The following is a 14,696-nucleotide window of genomic DNA, read 5'->3' as shown; positions in this document are numbered from 1 at the left end:
TGATGGGAAATATGGCAGAATTATTTCATATGGAAGAAGCATTCAAATTTCTCTTGGCCCTGGGGGAGCAGATATCTTCGTGATTTAAGCCATTCCTTGGCTTTGAGTTGAATTAGATTAGTGAGTGAGTGAGTTTGGCATTATGCTGCTTTGAGCAATATTCCAGCAATATCACGGTGGGACAACAGAAATGGGCTTCACACATTGTACCCATGTAATGGCCACATTCAATATGTGCCCCGTGGCTTGTGGTCCTATTCTTGGTTGAAAAAAATAAAAAGTGTTCCTCTTGGACCACTTTCATTTTGAATAAGAAAGATAAATAAATAGAGGATATTTCATGTGTCGAGTGAAAATATCTCCTTTCCCCCCTTCACGAGATGAAATATCCTATTTATTATTTACTTTTGGTGTAGTTGTCTGCAGGAAGATTAAATTATTTCATTAAAAATGTAAAACCTTCAAGCCTAAATTATCCCTACATAACACACATGGACGGTTTTCCACCCCCTGTAAGTACGACTAAAAATGTAGTTCCGTCTTTGCTAAATCTTAAAAAATATAAACAAAAGTGTTATGTTCACTGCAGTGAAATATCAAGTGTTATGTTCACTGCAATGAAAATATCACTCTTCTCAACTTCAGAAAACTCAGTCTTTCACACTGAAGTATATAATAAATATAACCGACCCCTCACTTTTGAAAAAAATATGCCCAAGAAACATTTTTTTAATCTTTACATAGATACTTATTAAATGCTGGTAAAACCACTCCCATCCTTTCAGCTCAGTATTTTTTCAAAAGGAAACTTAGTGGCCATTCATAGTGAACTGTGTCTTGTGTACAGTGAGTGATTGAATGTTGTTTTATGCCACTGTGAGTAATATCACAGCAGACTGTCAGCAGTTCAGTGAATGCACAAGCAATTACCCATGCAGTTAGGATACAATGTGACACAATTAACAATATCAATCATGGCCATCACCCAATGCTCCTGTTAGTCCTCTCTTGGAACAATATTAGGCACGGGGGAGCTCATCTGACAAACCCCCTAAGGGGAATTCTACTTCCATGCTGGTCAATACAATGGTCAGTTTATGGTCAGTTTGTGGTCAGTTCATAATGCATTTTGTGCTTTCAGAAAATATCCTTAATAAGCTTGACATGGGTACAACGTGTGAAGCCCATTTCTGGTGTCCTCCGCCATGATATTGCTGGAATATTACAAGCGGCATAAAACCATACTCACTCACTTAATAAGCTGGAAACAGTAATTCATTATTCACCCAGAACATTAACACTGTCTTGTTCCAACAACTATGACATAATAAACGTACCATAACAGTTAATAATCAATACAGTTCAACAGTTAAAAAGGATAGTTCTAATGAAAAGCAAGGTTTTTCTACTGAGCGTCAGTTTCTTCACTTTAACCCTTAAGGAGGCTGGAACTCCATCCAAGGATCAACAGCTACAAACGCCTCATTTGACATGCCCGTGATGAAAAGCGTAATTCCAGGGCAAATGGACATGAAATTTGATTTCTTTCACTACACCCAAGCCTATTTCCATGACACGGCTAGGAAGATACTTTGAACTGAACCATTAAATCTTAATTCAAACTCAAGCATTAAGCAAATGCCATTTCCTAAGCCATCAAATCTAAAAGTACCAAGATGTTTCATCCTTGGGACTCCATTGGGATGCGACTAGTCAGCTAAAGGCACTACCAATCCATAAACAACAGATGAGGATGCGGGTGCTAACTCAGTGTAATTTTCTAAAAGGTTTAAGATATCTGATATCATGTGAATTTCTGCTTGTTTAGGTGCGCTGCTTGTTTAGATGTTTCACCCATTAACACAGAAACTTGTCTTGCGCTATTTCAAACTCCTAATGGTAAGGTAATCATGTTAAAGCGTATGGATTAGATGCTTAAAATCTTCAACCATATTTTTTTACACATATTTTTACCTTTTTAAACACACAATTTTGCAACTTCTTTAGCAAGTTTAGACATGTATACAGCACTAAAATAGATAAGCATCGCTCACAGTTCTTTCTATATGAAATAGAATTATTTTCAAATTGTATTATTGTGTCGATGAAAACTAGGAGCATTGCATGTATGTATGATGTTTTACTGTTTAAGACAGGTGTATTGCCATTAGGCTGACTTTACTTATCATTCTCTTAACAAATTGCAGCTGAAATCATTTCCATGGTAACATTACTCAGAAAACCAAAGAAAACAACTTAGACCTTTATTCGTTTATAACTGTAATTGTATAGCAATGTACATAAAACTCACATTAACTGATACAAATAACATTGCTTATATAATGGACACCTCCACTGACACAAATAACATTGTATATGTACATATATTAGACACCTCTACTGACACAAATAACTGTATATATACATGTTAGAGACCTCTACCGACACAAATAACTGTATAAACACATGTTAGTAAGACACCTCTACTGACACAAATAACTGTATATATACATATATAAGAGACCTCTACCAACACAAATAACTGTATATACACATATATTAGAGACCTCTACTGACACAAATAACTGCATATACACATATATTAGACACCTCTACTGACACAAATAACTGTATATGTACATATGTTAGACACCTCTACCGACACAAATAACTGTATATGTACATATGTAAGAGACCTCTACCGACACAAATAACTGTATATATACATAACTTAGACACCTCTACCGACACAAATAACTGTATATATACATATCTTAGACACCTCTACCGACACAAATAACTGTATATATACATAACTTAGACACCTCTACCGACACAAATAACTGTATATATACATATCTTAGACACCTCTACTGACACAAATAACTGTATATATACATATCTTAGACACCTCTACTGACACAAATAACCTTGCATACATAGAACATTTTATTCATAATGCACACATGTATCTACTGACACTAATAACATTGTATTCATAATGGACACCTCTACAGACACTAATAACATTGTTTTCATAATGCACAGTTCTACAGACACTAATAACATTGTTTTCATAACGCGCACTTCTACGAACACTAATAGCACATATATAATAGGCACCTCTCCTGACACTAATGATGATGTTTATACAATAGGCATCTCCACTGACACTAATATCAAATATGAGTTAGCTACACAATAAATCACAAAGAACAATGAAGAACAAATTGTGGTTTATTTCATGATAAAACATTGTTTAATCATGATATCATTTCTGGAGATTTGAATATGCGCTTGCAACTTAATGACATTGTATATTGGACAAAGTTATTTTTCAGAGAGGAGTGAGTTGTTCCCCATAGATGAAGATGGGCAAGGTAGATTAATGCGATGGCCGAAAGATCGTATCCAAAAACGGGAGAGATATGACAATCGGTATTGGGAGAAAGGTACAGGTAATCAATGTGAGGATTGTAAGAATTTGCGGGAAATACCCTCCTGTGTATAAAATATACTTGTCCGACATTGACGAGGTCAGATTCTCTTGAGGGAGTCATCATTATTAAAATACAGGTAAATATTTTTAAAGCTTGTACATTTTAGTAACATTCTTGAAGAGGCTGTACATAATGTTGATATCTCACATAAGAAATAAACAACTCGTGGTTGATGTTTATGTTACAATAAAACACCGCAGTTAGAATAAACCACTCCATGCTGCGTCCTTATGGTTTATTCTCCCTGCAGTGTTTTATTGTATGAAAAACAACTCCCACTCATCGCTTATTTTTTAAATGTACAATAGACTAATAATGTTGCATATCCATCGTGACAGATATTAACTAATGGTTACAAAGCAGAACTTCTGCAGTCATGGAAGCTGTGCTTGAAAAGACATCATTCCTACATTGTCAATATACATGAAGTTACTGAGATCACGTCATGGTGCAGTCAGGATTCAAGGAGTATAAAGAACGCTCTTATAGACGGCTTGCATTGGTACCTTTTTCAATCTGAATATGTTCAAAATGTAATTACCTTTACAGAGGAGGATAATTTAAACTCATGGAAAGTTTTAACAATTCTATCACGTCATATAACACAATGCATAAAGATCACATTTTTAACAGTATGAAAACAGAAGATGACTCTACCAACTAGAGCGTGTTTGTATGCTAAATTACTGTTTCAGCTGTTACAGTAACACGTCAATTTCACTGAAATCAGCGACACTGACAATGATCCATGGCAGAGCCCCCCAGCTGATAGTGAAATATACAACACAAAGCTACAGGAGATATGTACAAGCTTGACAGTCATCTGGAGGCAATAGACACAACATGGCTGGGCCTTACACTGGTACCGAAAAAACATATATCCAACAGACAGAAATTCCGTGTTTTCTTTTTTAAATAATTTTTTTAATTTCATTATCAAAATATATTTCTCACAAAATTTCATTGTTTTATTACTTGTTTTATGACTAACCATTGATTAGAAATGATGAAACTATTATAAAAACATGTCTGACATGGTCATACAGTGGTGATTGGAATAAAGAAGGTATTTGTTAGATACCATCATGAGTTTCACATGGGCTCAGGGTTCAAGACAGAAATTGCAATAAAGCATCAGAAACAGACATACGCTTGATCACAATCATACCGCTGTCATACTCTAACAGCCAACAAGCCACACATGCTAGGCCTGCATCTGTGGGCTTTAAATATAGAATACTTTACTGGTCTCAACTAGCTGAGGATCTTATGAGCAACACGTTACATGGGAGAAATCTGTTGAGACGCAGTCCACTATTGGATATTGTCAAACCTACAGGATATACATGTCTGTTACCAAGAGGCTTGGAGTTCCTTCAGTGACTGTAGCTAGCTTGGCACTGCCAAAGAGTACCAAACTCACACATCGACAATTCACCAAGTGAATAAATATTGATTTAAACATTGTCGCCTATCGATTCCATTGAGATTCTCTGACAGTAGAAGGTAAGAAAACGTTACGATCAAGTTACTCGCAAGTCTGTAGAATCCTGTCTCAACACAGTGCTGAAAATGTTAGGTACGTATATTTGAAATATTAATACGAAAATAAATAAATGGTGACTGGCAAAATTGTACTTACGTGTCAAGGTTGATGTTGAGTTCTCGCTGAACACTCTGCCCATGTATTTCCAAATTGAAAATTGATAAAAGAAGAAAACAATGCATAAAGTGAAAGATCCTGAAAGCACTCATAATGAACAGGTCTTCTTGGCACTGCACAGACACTACATGGGATAAAGGACACTGGTTCCAGTGATAAACTACACTCTATACGGACAGCTACTAGAAGGCTGAGATGCATAGGACTCCTCTGCTGTAATCATATCATGTTTCTCCGGTTGGTGGAAACTCCCAATCTGAGGTGTATCATACATAGTAAATGTGGCTATCAGGGATAATAATTGGAGCAGTTCATTCTCCGTTACGGGGTGGGCGGGTTCAGGGTGCATAATTGATTGGTATCTTCTGACAATTGCTCTTGTACGATAATGCCCCTACATAACGTATTGATCGCCAGGCTTGGTGGCTTAAGGCAGGGTTAATATCTCCGCTGTTCTCTTCCCCTCCCCTTGGGAGGTTCATCTCGCCGACGCTCCTGAATTCTGACGAATCCCTTTCACGCAAATGGACTCACTGTATGTGGCTTCGAACAACTGACAGTCGTAACATATTGATCTATTTGATGCAGAATAAAGATGATCGGGTCATGTGATGGGAGTATGGTTAAATATTTAATCCACCAGTGCTCCATGTTTTACACACGTGAAACGAGTTAGATAGAGTGAATGACAATCAATACGACTGTGGATATCGTAAAGTGATTTTTACTCGGCAGATATTAGCAAAGTGCCTTGTCACACCTGTAGCGATATGCAACAAAAATCAATCTCGACGCACTCACAGGTAAAAAGATCATTTCATGGTCCACGTGGGCTGGAATAACACAATCAACGCATTTACTGTAATCAAAACTTCATGTAAACACACAAACGAGAGGTACCTAGACAAACACAAATCCATTTCATCGTTTATCAATTCAAATCTTATCTGTTTATTGAAATGTAAACGCTAAATAAACACATCTCTCCACTATAAAGGGCTGGCTCTCTTTTGCAAACGCCATGTTAATTCTATACATGTTCGAGTCCTACGGTAAATGACTTCAGTGGAGTAAAAATGGATCTGAAATTACACCAAATTGCAGGTAACGGAAGAAAGTGTGTTTATTATGGAAATCCGCGTAAAGCAAAATGTCCAAAATTATCATACAGATTACGTCAAGTTGAACTTCCATTTCGATTATTTGCATTCCGTTTATTCGAATAATAGAATGATTTGGTCTTTATTCTATTTCCATCACAATTTATCTCATTTGTTATAGAATTTTTAGCCCATCAGCCACCGATCTGCATAAATACTTGATTGCCGGAACGAGTCAGCTAGTTCTGAAGATGGATCTCTTCTCATCATGTAACTAAAAGCTTTGGCAAGATCATGACTTTGTAATAAAATTACAGAGCAGAGACAACAGTATGAAGCATTATTTCAAGTTCCGAGGCTGTTCTTATTCAAGTTCAGTATTCAGATGGACAGAAAGGAGCCTATGTGTCTAAAGCCTTATGATTATAGCACAAAATATCAGCCGTCTTACTATTCACTTTCGATTTGTGCTGTCATTGATGGCTTTCTTTTTTAGAAGATTCGATATTACTGAAAAACAGATTTTTCAGTTGGGTTCAGAAAGGCAAATTGGTATGCGTTTTGTCAAGATTTTGTATTACCATAGCTATTTCAAAATTAAAGTAAAATATCATTAAATGTGAGACTTTTGTTTCAGCATTTGCAAGGGACTGGTCATTTCTTATAGGGGCAGTGGGATTAAGCAGCACTGGTGAAGGGTGGGGAGGGGGGAGGGGGGGCATGAAAAAATATGACACATCAAAAGATGGGTCGCCAAAAATATCAACTACATGGAGGCGGGTGCATGAAAAATGGAGACAGTTCTATTTTTTAAAATAAAAAAGTTATAGATTTGAAAATTATTTAGGAACTCATGGAAGGGGAGGGTGCGTGTGTGTGATGGAGACCTGTTATATTTATTGGTGGGAGGATGCATGAAAAAAATGTTACACAAGATGGCAGACGTTTCTGAGCGAAAACGTATATAACGAACAATGTATATAACGGACTGATTTCTCTGGTCCCTTGGAGTTCATTATATCCATGTTCTACTGGACTGTAAATATCCTGTTTCACTGTGGGCACTGGTGGCCCAGTCATGTATGGCACCGCAGAGTTGCAAGCCTTGGGGATGCAAGAAATCTATAATCATGGTTTGAATCTCGGTTCGCCCCAATTATGTCTCAAGGTTCATCAGCACCATGCCCATGCTCTTGGTTTTACCAAAGTCACAAACGTCAGAAACATGCATATTATGACATAACTCGATTACTGTTCAAAGCGTTGTCAAACCAAACTCACTCACTCACTCCCACTGATCCCATTATCAGCAAGTACCGGGATCCTAGTTTTACCTGGAATTCCAATAGGAATATTCATAATGGTGTTGCCAGGTAACAGTTTAAATCTGGTTCCTGCAAACCAACAATTGTGGCTAACCCAGCCATGAAACCAAAATGGTGCGTGAACAAGTTATTAGACACATCCCGCTAAAAAAAAATGTCATCCAAAATATGATGTCATCAATTTGCGAGGATATGTTCAAATCTCCAGAAATGATGTCATGATAGAACAATGTTTTATTGTGAAATAAACCATGCTTCGGTCTCCGTTGTTCTTTGCGGTTTATCGTGTAGATATCTTTTATATCGATATATGCCCTTGTGCTCTTTATGTCAACACTGTAGGTTATCACATGTACTTATTGACAGCATGTAAATCATTGAAGTAAGCATATGTTGTTTGTTTGTTGTTTTACGCCGCACTCAGTAATATTACAGCTATATGACAGCAGTCTGTAAATAATCAAACCTGGACCAGACAATCCAGTAATTAATACCATGAGCATCGATCCACGCAATTGGGATTGATGACATGCATCAACCACCCGATCCCGTTAGTCGCCTTCTACAACAAGCACAGTCATCTTTTATAGCAAGCATGGGTTGCTGAAGACCTATTCTACCCCGGATGTTCACGGGGGGAGACAAGCATGGGTTGCTGAAGACCTATTCTACCCCGGATGTTCACGGGGGGAGACAAGCATGGGTTGCTGAAGACCTTTTCTACCCCGGATGTTCACGGGGGGAGACAAGCATGGGTTGCTGAAGACCTATTCTACCCCGGATGTTCACGGGGGGAGACAAGCATGGGTTGCTGAAGACCTATTCTACCCCGGATGTTCACGGGTAGTAAGCATATGTGTTATACAGTGACATACATTTATATCTGTGCAAGAGGCGGCTAGGTAGGCAGTGGTAGAAGCTTGTCACGCCAAAGCCTTGAGCTCGATTCCCTTCAAGGTTACAAAGTTTACAAAACAGCCTGATCAATGAGCTGGAGCACGGCTCACCAGGACCTGCCAGACAGCAGCCACGCTGACCAGAAACAGTTGTCAACAATAAAAACAATCTGCATCAAATTAGTTTGTTATTCTTGTTTATTGTTTCCAACATCAAAAGACAATCACCAGTATTGCCCAGGTTACATTTGTTTGCTAGTCATCTTGTTTATTCAAAATTGTTGTGAAGTAAAGTAAAACTGGAAGTGACTTACCTAAGGGTACAATGACATGCCATGACAGGCTGGTGATGTCTGAGTGCATGTTATCCTAGTCTGTCACTATTAGTGATATATAAATCTCGCCATCAACATAATTTTCATTGTCTTCACCATCATCGTCAGCATCAGCATCAGCATCATAATCATCATCGCTGTCACAGTCATCATCATCATCATCATCATCATCAGCAGCAGCAGCAGCAGCATTGTCATTGTCAGCATCAGCATCAGCATCAGCATCATCAGTGAATATCTCAGTTAATGTAAGTTAATGTATTGATGACTGATTCACTTATAAATCAAAGTTATCAAGACAATCTTCTCCATGCAACAATTTAAGATGTAGAACCCCAATGGTCTAGCTTTCTGTATACAGTCTGAGTTTGACTCCCACCCGGGCACACCAAGTGCTGCTATGTAAGCCACCCAGGCACACCATGTGCTGCTGTGTAAGCCACCCGGGCACACCATGTGCTGCTGTGTAAGCCACCCGGGCACACCATGTGCTGCTATGTAAGCCACCTGGGCACACCATGTGCTGCTGTGTAAGCCACCCGGGCACACCATGTGCTGCTGTGTAAGCCACCCGGGCACACCATGTGCTGCTGTGTAAGCCACCCGGGCACACCATGTGCTGCTGTGTAAGCCACCTGGGCACACCATGTGCTGCTGTGTAAGCCACCTGGGCACACAATGTGCTGCTGTGTAAGCCACCCAGGCACACCATGTGCTGCTATGTAAGCCACCTGGGCACACCATGTGCTGCTGTGTAAGCCACCTGGGCACACCATGTGCTGCTGTGTAAGCCACCCGGGCACACCATGTGCTGCTATGTAAGCCACCCGGGCACACCATGTGCTGCTATGTAAGCCACCCGGGCACACCATGTGCTGCTATGTAAGCCACCCGGGCACACCATGTGCTGCTATGTAAGCCACCCGGGCACACCATGTGCTGCTGTGTAAGCCACCCGGGCACACCATGTGCTGCTATGTAAGCCACCCGGGCACACCATGTGCTGCTATGTAAGCCATCCAGGCACACCATGTGCTGCTATGTAAGCCACCCAGGCACAACATGTGCTGCTATATAAGCCACCCGGGCACACCATGTGCTGCTGTGTAAGCCACCCAGGCACACCATGTGCTGCTGTATAAGTCACCCAGGCACACCATGTGCTGCTATGTAAGCCACCCAGGCACACCATTTGCTGCTATATAAGCCACCCAGGCACATTATGTGCTGCTGTGTAAGTCACCCAGGCACACCATGTGCTGCTATGTAAGCCACCCAGGCACACCATGTGCTGCTATGTAAGCCACCCAGGCACACCATGTGCTGCTATGTAAGCCACCCAGGCACACCATGTGCTGCTGTATAAGTCACCCAGACACACCATGTGCTGCTATGTAAGCCACCCAGGCACACCATGTGCTGCTATGTAAGCCACCCAGGCACACCATGTGCTGCTATGTAAGCCACCCAGGCACACCATGTGCTGCTATGTAAGCCACCCAGGCACACCAAGTGCTGCTGTGTAAGCCACCCGGGCACATTATGTGCTGCTGTGTAAGCCACCCGGGCACAACATGTGCTGCTGTGTAAGCCACCCAGGCACACCATGTGCTGCTGTGTAAGCCACCCGGGCACCCCATGTGCTGCTGTGTAAGCCACCCGGGCACACCATGTGCTGCTGTGTAAGCCACCCAGGCACACCATGTGCTGCTATGTAAGCCACCCAGGCACATTATGTGCTGCTATGTAAGCCACCCAGGCACAACATGTGCTGCTATGTAAGCCACCCAGGCACAACATGTGCTGCTGTGTAAGCCACCCAGGCACACCAAGTGCTGCTGTGTAAGCCACCCAGGCACATTATGTGCTGCTGTGTAAGCCACCCGGGCACACCATGTGCTGCTGTGTAAGCCACCCGGGCACAACATGTGCTGCTGTGTAAGCCACCCGGGCACACCATGTGCTGCTGTGTAAGCCACCCGGGCACCCCATGTGCTGCTGTGTAAGCCACCCGGGCACACCATGTGCTGCTGTGTAAGCCACCCGGGCACACCATGTGCTGCTGTGTAAGCCACCCGGGCACACCATGTGCTGCTGTGTAAGCCACCCAGGCACACCATGTGCTGCTGTGTAAGCCACCCAGGCACACCATGTGCTGCTGTGTAAGCCACCCAGGCACACCATGTGCTGCTATGTAAGCCACCCAGGCACACCATGTGCTGCTGTGTAAGCCACCCAGGCACACCATGTGCTGCTATGTAAGCCACCCAGGCACACCATGTGCTGCTATGTAAGCCACCCAGGCACACCATGTGCTGCTATGTAAGCCACCCAGGCACACCATGTGCTGCTGTGTAAGCCACCCAGGCACACCATGTGCTGCTATGTAAGCCACCCGGGCACACCATGTGCTGCTGTGTAAGCCACCCGGGCACACCATGTGCTGCTGTGTAAGCCACCCGGGCACACCATGTGCTGCTGTGTAAGCCACCCGGGCACACCATGTGCTGCTGTGTAAGCCAGTCTCCTGATGATGCAATCACAGCTGGCTATCTGGGAACTATTCATAAATTAAACCAAATCGCTCATGAACACAAACAAAATCAGAAACCTAAAACGCATCATTGTAATGTTAAACACCATAGTATTTGATCAACGACATCCACAAAACCAGACACCAGATGGTACTACGCACCACATGTCTGTTAATCGCAATGCTTCGCAACAGATGGCAGATATCAACTCAATCAATACAATTTCTATATATTTTATAGATGGAGCTGAATGTAACAGCTACATTGTTTGCTGACATGTACACACTAAATATATAAAGAGTTAATACATAGGAGAATTTATAACTTTAACACTATAAAAACATTTTTAACTTTCAACTTTTTTATAGCATCATGATAGAGCCACATGGCTTGCCAAACACATAACTCATTCAGGTTATCTTGTTCGTCTTCAGTTGGTTGTTTGGTTTGTTGTTTAACGCCGCACTCCGCAATATTCTAGCTATATGACGGCGATCTGTAAATAATTGAGTCTGGACCAGAAAATCCAGTGATTAATATCATGAGCATTGATCCACGCAATTGGGATCGATGACATGCATCAACCAAGTCAGCGAGCCTGACCACCAGATCCTGTTAGTCGCCTTTTACGACAAGCATAGTCACCTTTTACGGCAAGCATGGGTTGCTGAAGACCTATTCTACCCCGGAATCTTCACATCTTCAGAGCCCTTATACTTTAACAATAGGGCTACCCCACCCAACCTTTAGGGACCGATCATTTATTGTAGGGTGGGTTGGGTCAGAGGGAATCAGGGGAGGGTCAAGAAAAAATATTGACAATCTCTAGGGGAGGGTCATAAAATATAGTACACATATTTGGGAAGGGTCATGAAAAAATGGACATTTTATAATCAAATAGGAAGAGCTTTTGTATTTTGTCTTTTCAGGGAGGGTCATGAAAACAATATGACCATCTCTAGGGGAGGGTCATAAAAAATACACATATATGGGAAGGGTCATGAAAAAATAGACACTTTATAATCAAACAGGAAGTGCTTTTGTATTTTGTCTTTTCAGGAAGGGTCATGAAAAAAAGAACATGGGGAGGGTCATAAAAAAAAATATGACAAGCATCAGGGAGGGTCATTATTTTCTGTACATTAATTCATCAAAAACCTCTGACCCACCCACCGCTGTAATAAATGACTGGTCCCTTACATGTGTGACTGAATTATTCATCAATAAGCTCATTATAGGCATGCAATGTAGCTATTAAAGGGAGACCTGAGCCTGGAAAATTGGGTGTACATGCAGGTTTTATTAAAGTCATTAAGACAACACTCTCCTCAAGAAATCAAAGGACAAGATAGAAGAATCCTTTTTATCCCACAGGATCATAATAATTTTTTCAAGAAGACAAACTTTCAAAAATTGTTTTTAACTTATCAGATATGTTCATATGAATGAGAACTAGACTTGCACGTTTTGGATTTATAACAACACCAGATAATGTTTCAATTGTTCGGGCTGAAGCAATTTTCAGTATTTGAATATTAGCCGGTCTATGAATGAAGCAGATTTTCATAGATGTTGACAAAACATTAAAACATATGGTAAATCATCTTCAGTTATAGACTTGCTCACAGTTAGATGTTCTCTTGAAGTTGGAAAAATTGTCATTTTTGGCTTGAGTAAAAGTTGCCAGCAGTAAATGACTTGCACTTACAAGAAAATACAGTAAAAAATATGTATGACTGAAAAAAAACGTATACCGTATTCAATGTAATAAGCGTCTGGTTCTAATAAGCGCCCATGGCTATATTTGCTAATATATTGGCTATTGTGAACAATCCCAATTAGCACCCCTTCCAATGGATCAATGTACACAAGACTTTTTTATTCGCATACAATTCGCACTCGTGTGTTATATGCACCTTTAATTATAGACAATTAAATTCTGGAAAAATATATCTGTCGTATATAAACATTTCAGCCTGTCAGCATAAACCACGAACTTTATCTTTCAACACTGTTTTTTTCGTCAAAATAATATTCTAATAAGAGCTCCCTATTTCTAATTTTATGAGCACCCTGGGCGCTTATTATGTTGAATACGGTAGTTGTCAGCCATGTCTGAAAATGTTCAAAAGATTATTACAAAGTATTCCTGAACTGAATGTGACATTGCTAGAGGTAATAAAAAGGGACCATATTTGCTGTACTTTTTCCTTCACGGTGGACATGTTTCACAGATGTCACAGGTGTTTATAGGCACCATGGAGATAGGCCCTCTATAAATATCTAGGCCCTCTATAAATATCTATAGACTGCTAAATTTATTTTTCAGACACACAAAACACAACAGAATTATAACCATTCCAGAAACACAAATATCAAACATACCATTGTACCCATGACTAAACAATTCTGACAAGAAATTGCTTTTCAATCAAACATTCTTCACCCTGTTCACAGTATTAAATCAGCCATACCTATATTTATCTAAAACATCAAGGAGCTTCTGCGCATTTGTCTGACAGAAAGTTGACGGGAAATTCTTGTTTTCGACCAAGATAGAAATCGGTTGAAAACAACATAATCCACTTTCAGAGTAATACTTTCAGAAACACTCAACACGGCCCTCTTAGAAGCTTAGCTCATCCTTCTCCCAGCTTTGGTGTGAGATGATCAAAGGGAGATTACTCTAACCAAGTCTCCCGTCCAAGTCGTCGTGTGAGGGGATGCTCATGTACTGTTCCGAAGCTGCAGCAGCTGTTCACAGACAGTATTTATGAAGAAGAGTAATTATCATTGATTAATATCCAACACACGGTTCCATTAACACTTTGATGCTCATCTCTGGCTTGCTGTAATCATCAAGGGTCCTCTCCCAATAAAATCAACAATATTTGGTGGTAATATCAACTGGGGTAATTTGTTTCAACATTGATCCAAAATCTACAATCTGAGCGAGCGGTTATTTGCATCGATGGTAATGATTTGGGGGTAAGGTTTGCAAAAACAAATAAGAGAATTCTGAAATGGGTGAAAACAAGTGATTCATTATGTGCAGATAATGTCCTGATATGATGGGGTTATCTGCGGAAAAAAAATAAAACCTCCTCCGGTAAACCCTTCCCAATTGAGTGGTCAATACCTGCAGATCATGTCCTGATACGATGGGGTTATGTGTGGAGATATTAGTAAAGCCTCCTCCCAGAAACCCCACCCAATACAGTGGGCAATACCTGCAGATCATGTCCTGATACGATGGGGTTATGTGTGGAGATATAAGTAAAACCTCCTGCAATAACCCCCACCCAATAGAGTGGGCAATACCTGCAGATCATGTCCTGATACG

The 14,696-nt window shown here is 40.6% G+C and overlaps 1 protein-coding gene across 1 annotated transcript in view; it reads right to left on the bottom strand.

Moving 5' to 3' along the window:
* LOC124136412 (voltage-dependent calcium channel subunit alpha-2/delta-3-like) overlaps positions 1 to 5,436 on the bottom strand; it is a 320,630-nt gene extending 315,194 nt beyond the window's left edge. The window contains exon 1 of the mRNA XM_048401558.1: positions 5,143 to 5,436. Coding sequence (XP_048257515.1) covers positions 5,143 to 5,255 — 113 coding nt within the window. The 5' untranslated portion in view covers positions 5,256 to 5,436. The remainder of the gene's footprint in view (positions 1 to 5,142) is intronic.
* Positions 5,437 to 14,696: the final 9,260 nt, after the last annotated feature.

Source organism: Haliotis rufescens, unplaced genomic scaffold, assembly GCF_023055435.1.
Source record: "Haliotis rufescens isolate VD_foot unplaced genomic scaffold, xgHalRufe1.0.p SCAF_22, whole genome shotgun sequence".
NCBI classification, from domain to species: domain Eukaryota; kingdom Metazoa; phylum Mollusca; class Gastropoda; order Lepetellida; family Haliotidae; genus Haliotis; species Haliotis rufescens.
Note: the sequence above shows the minus strand (reverse complement) of the source record. Positions and strands in the feature narration are given on the sequence as shown.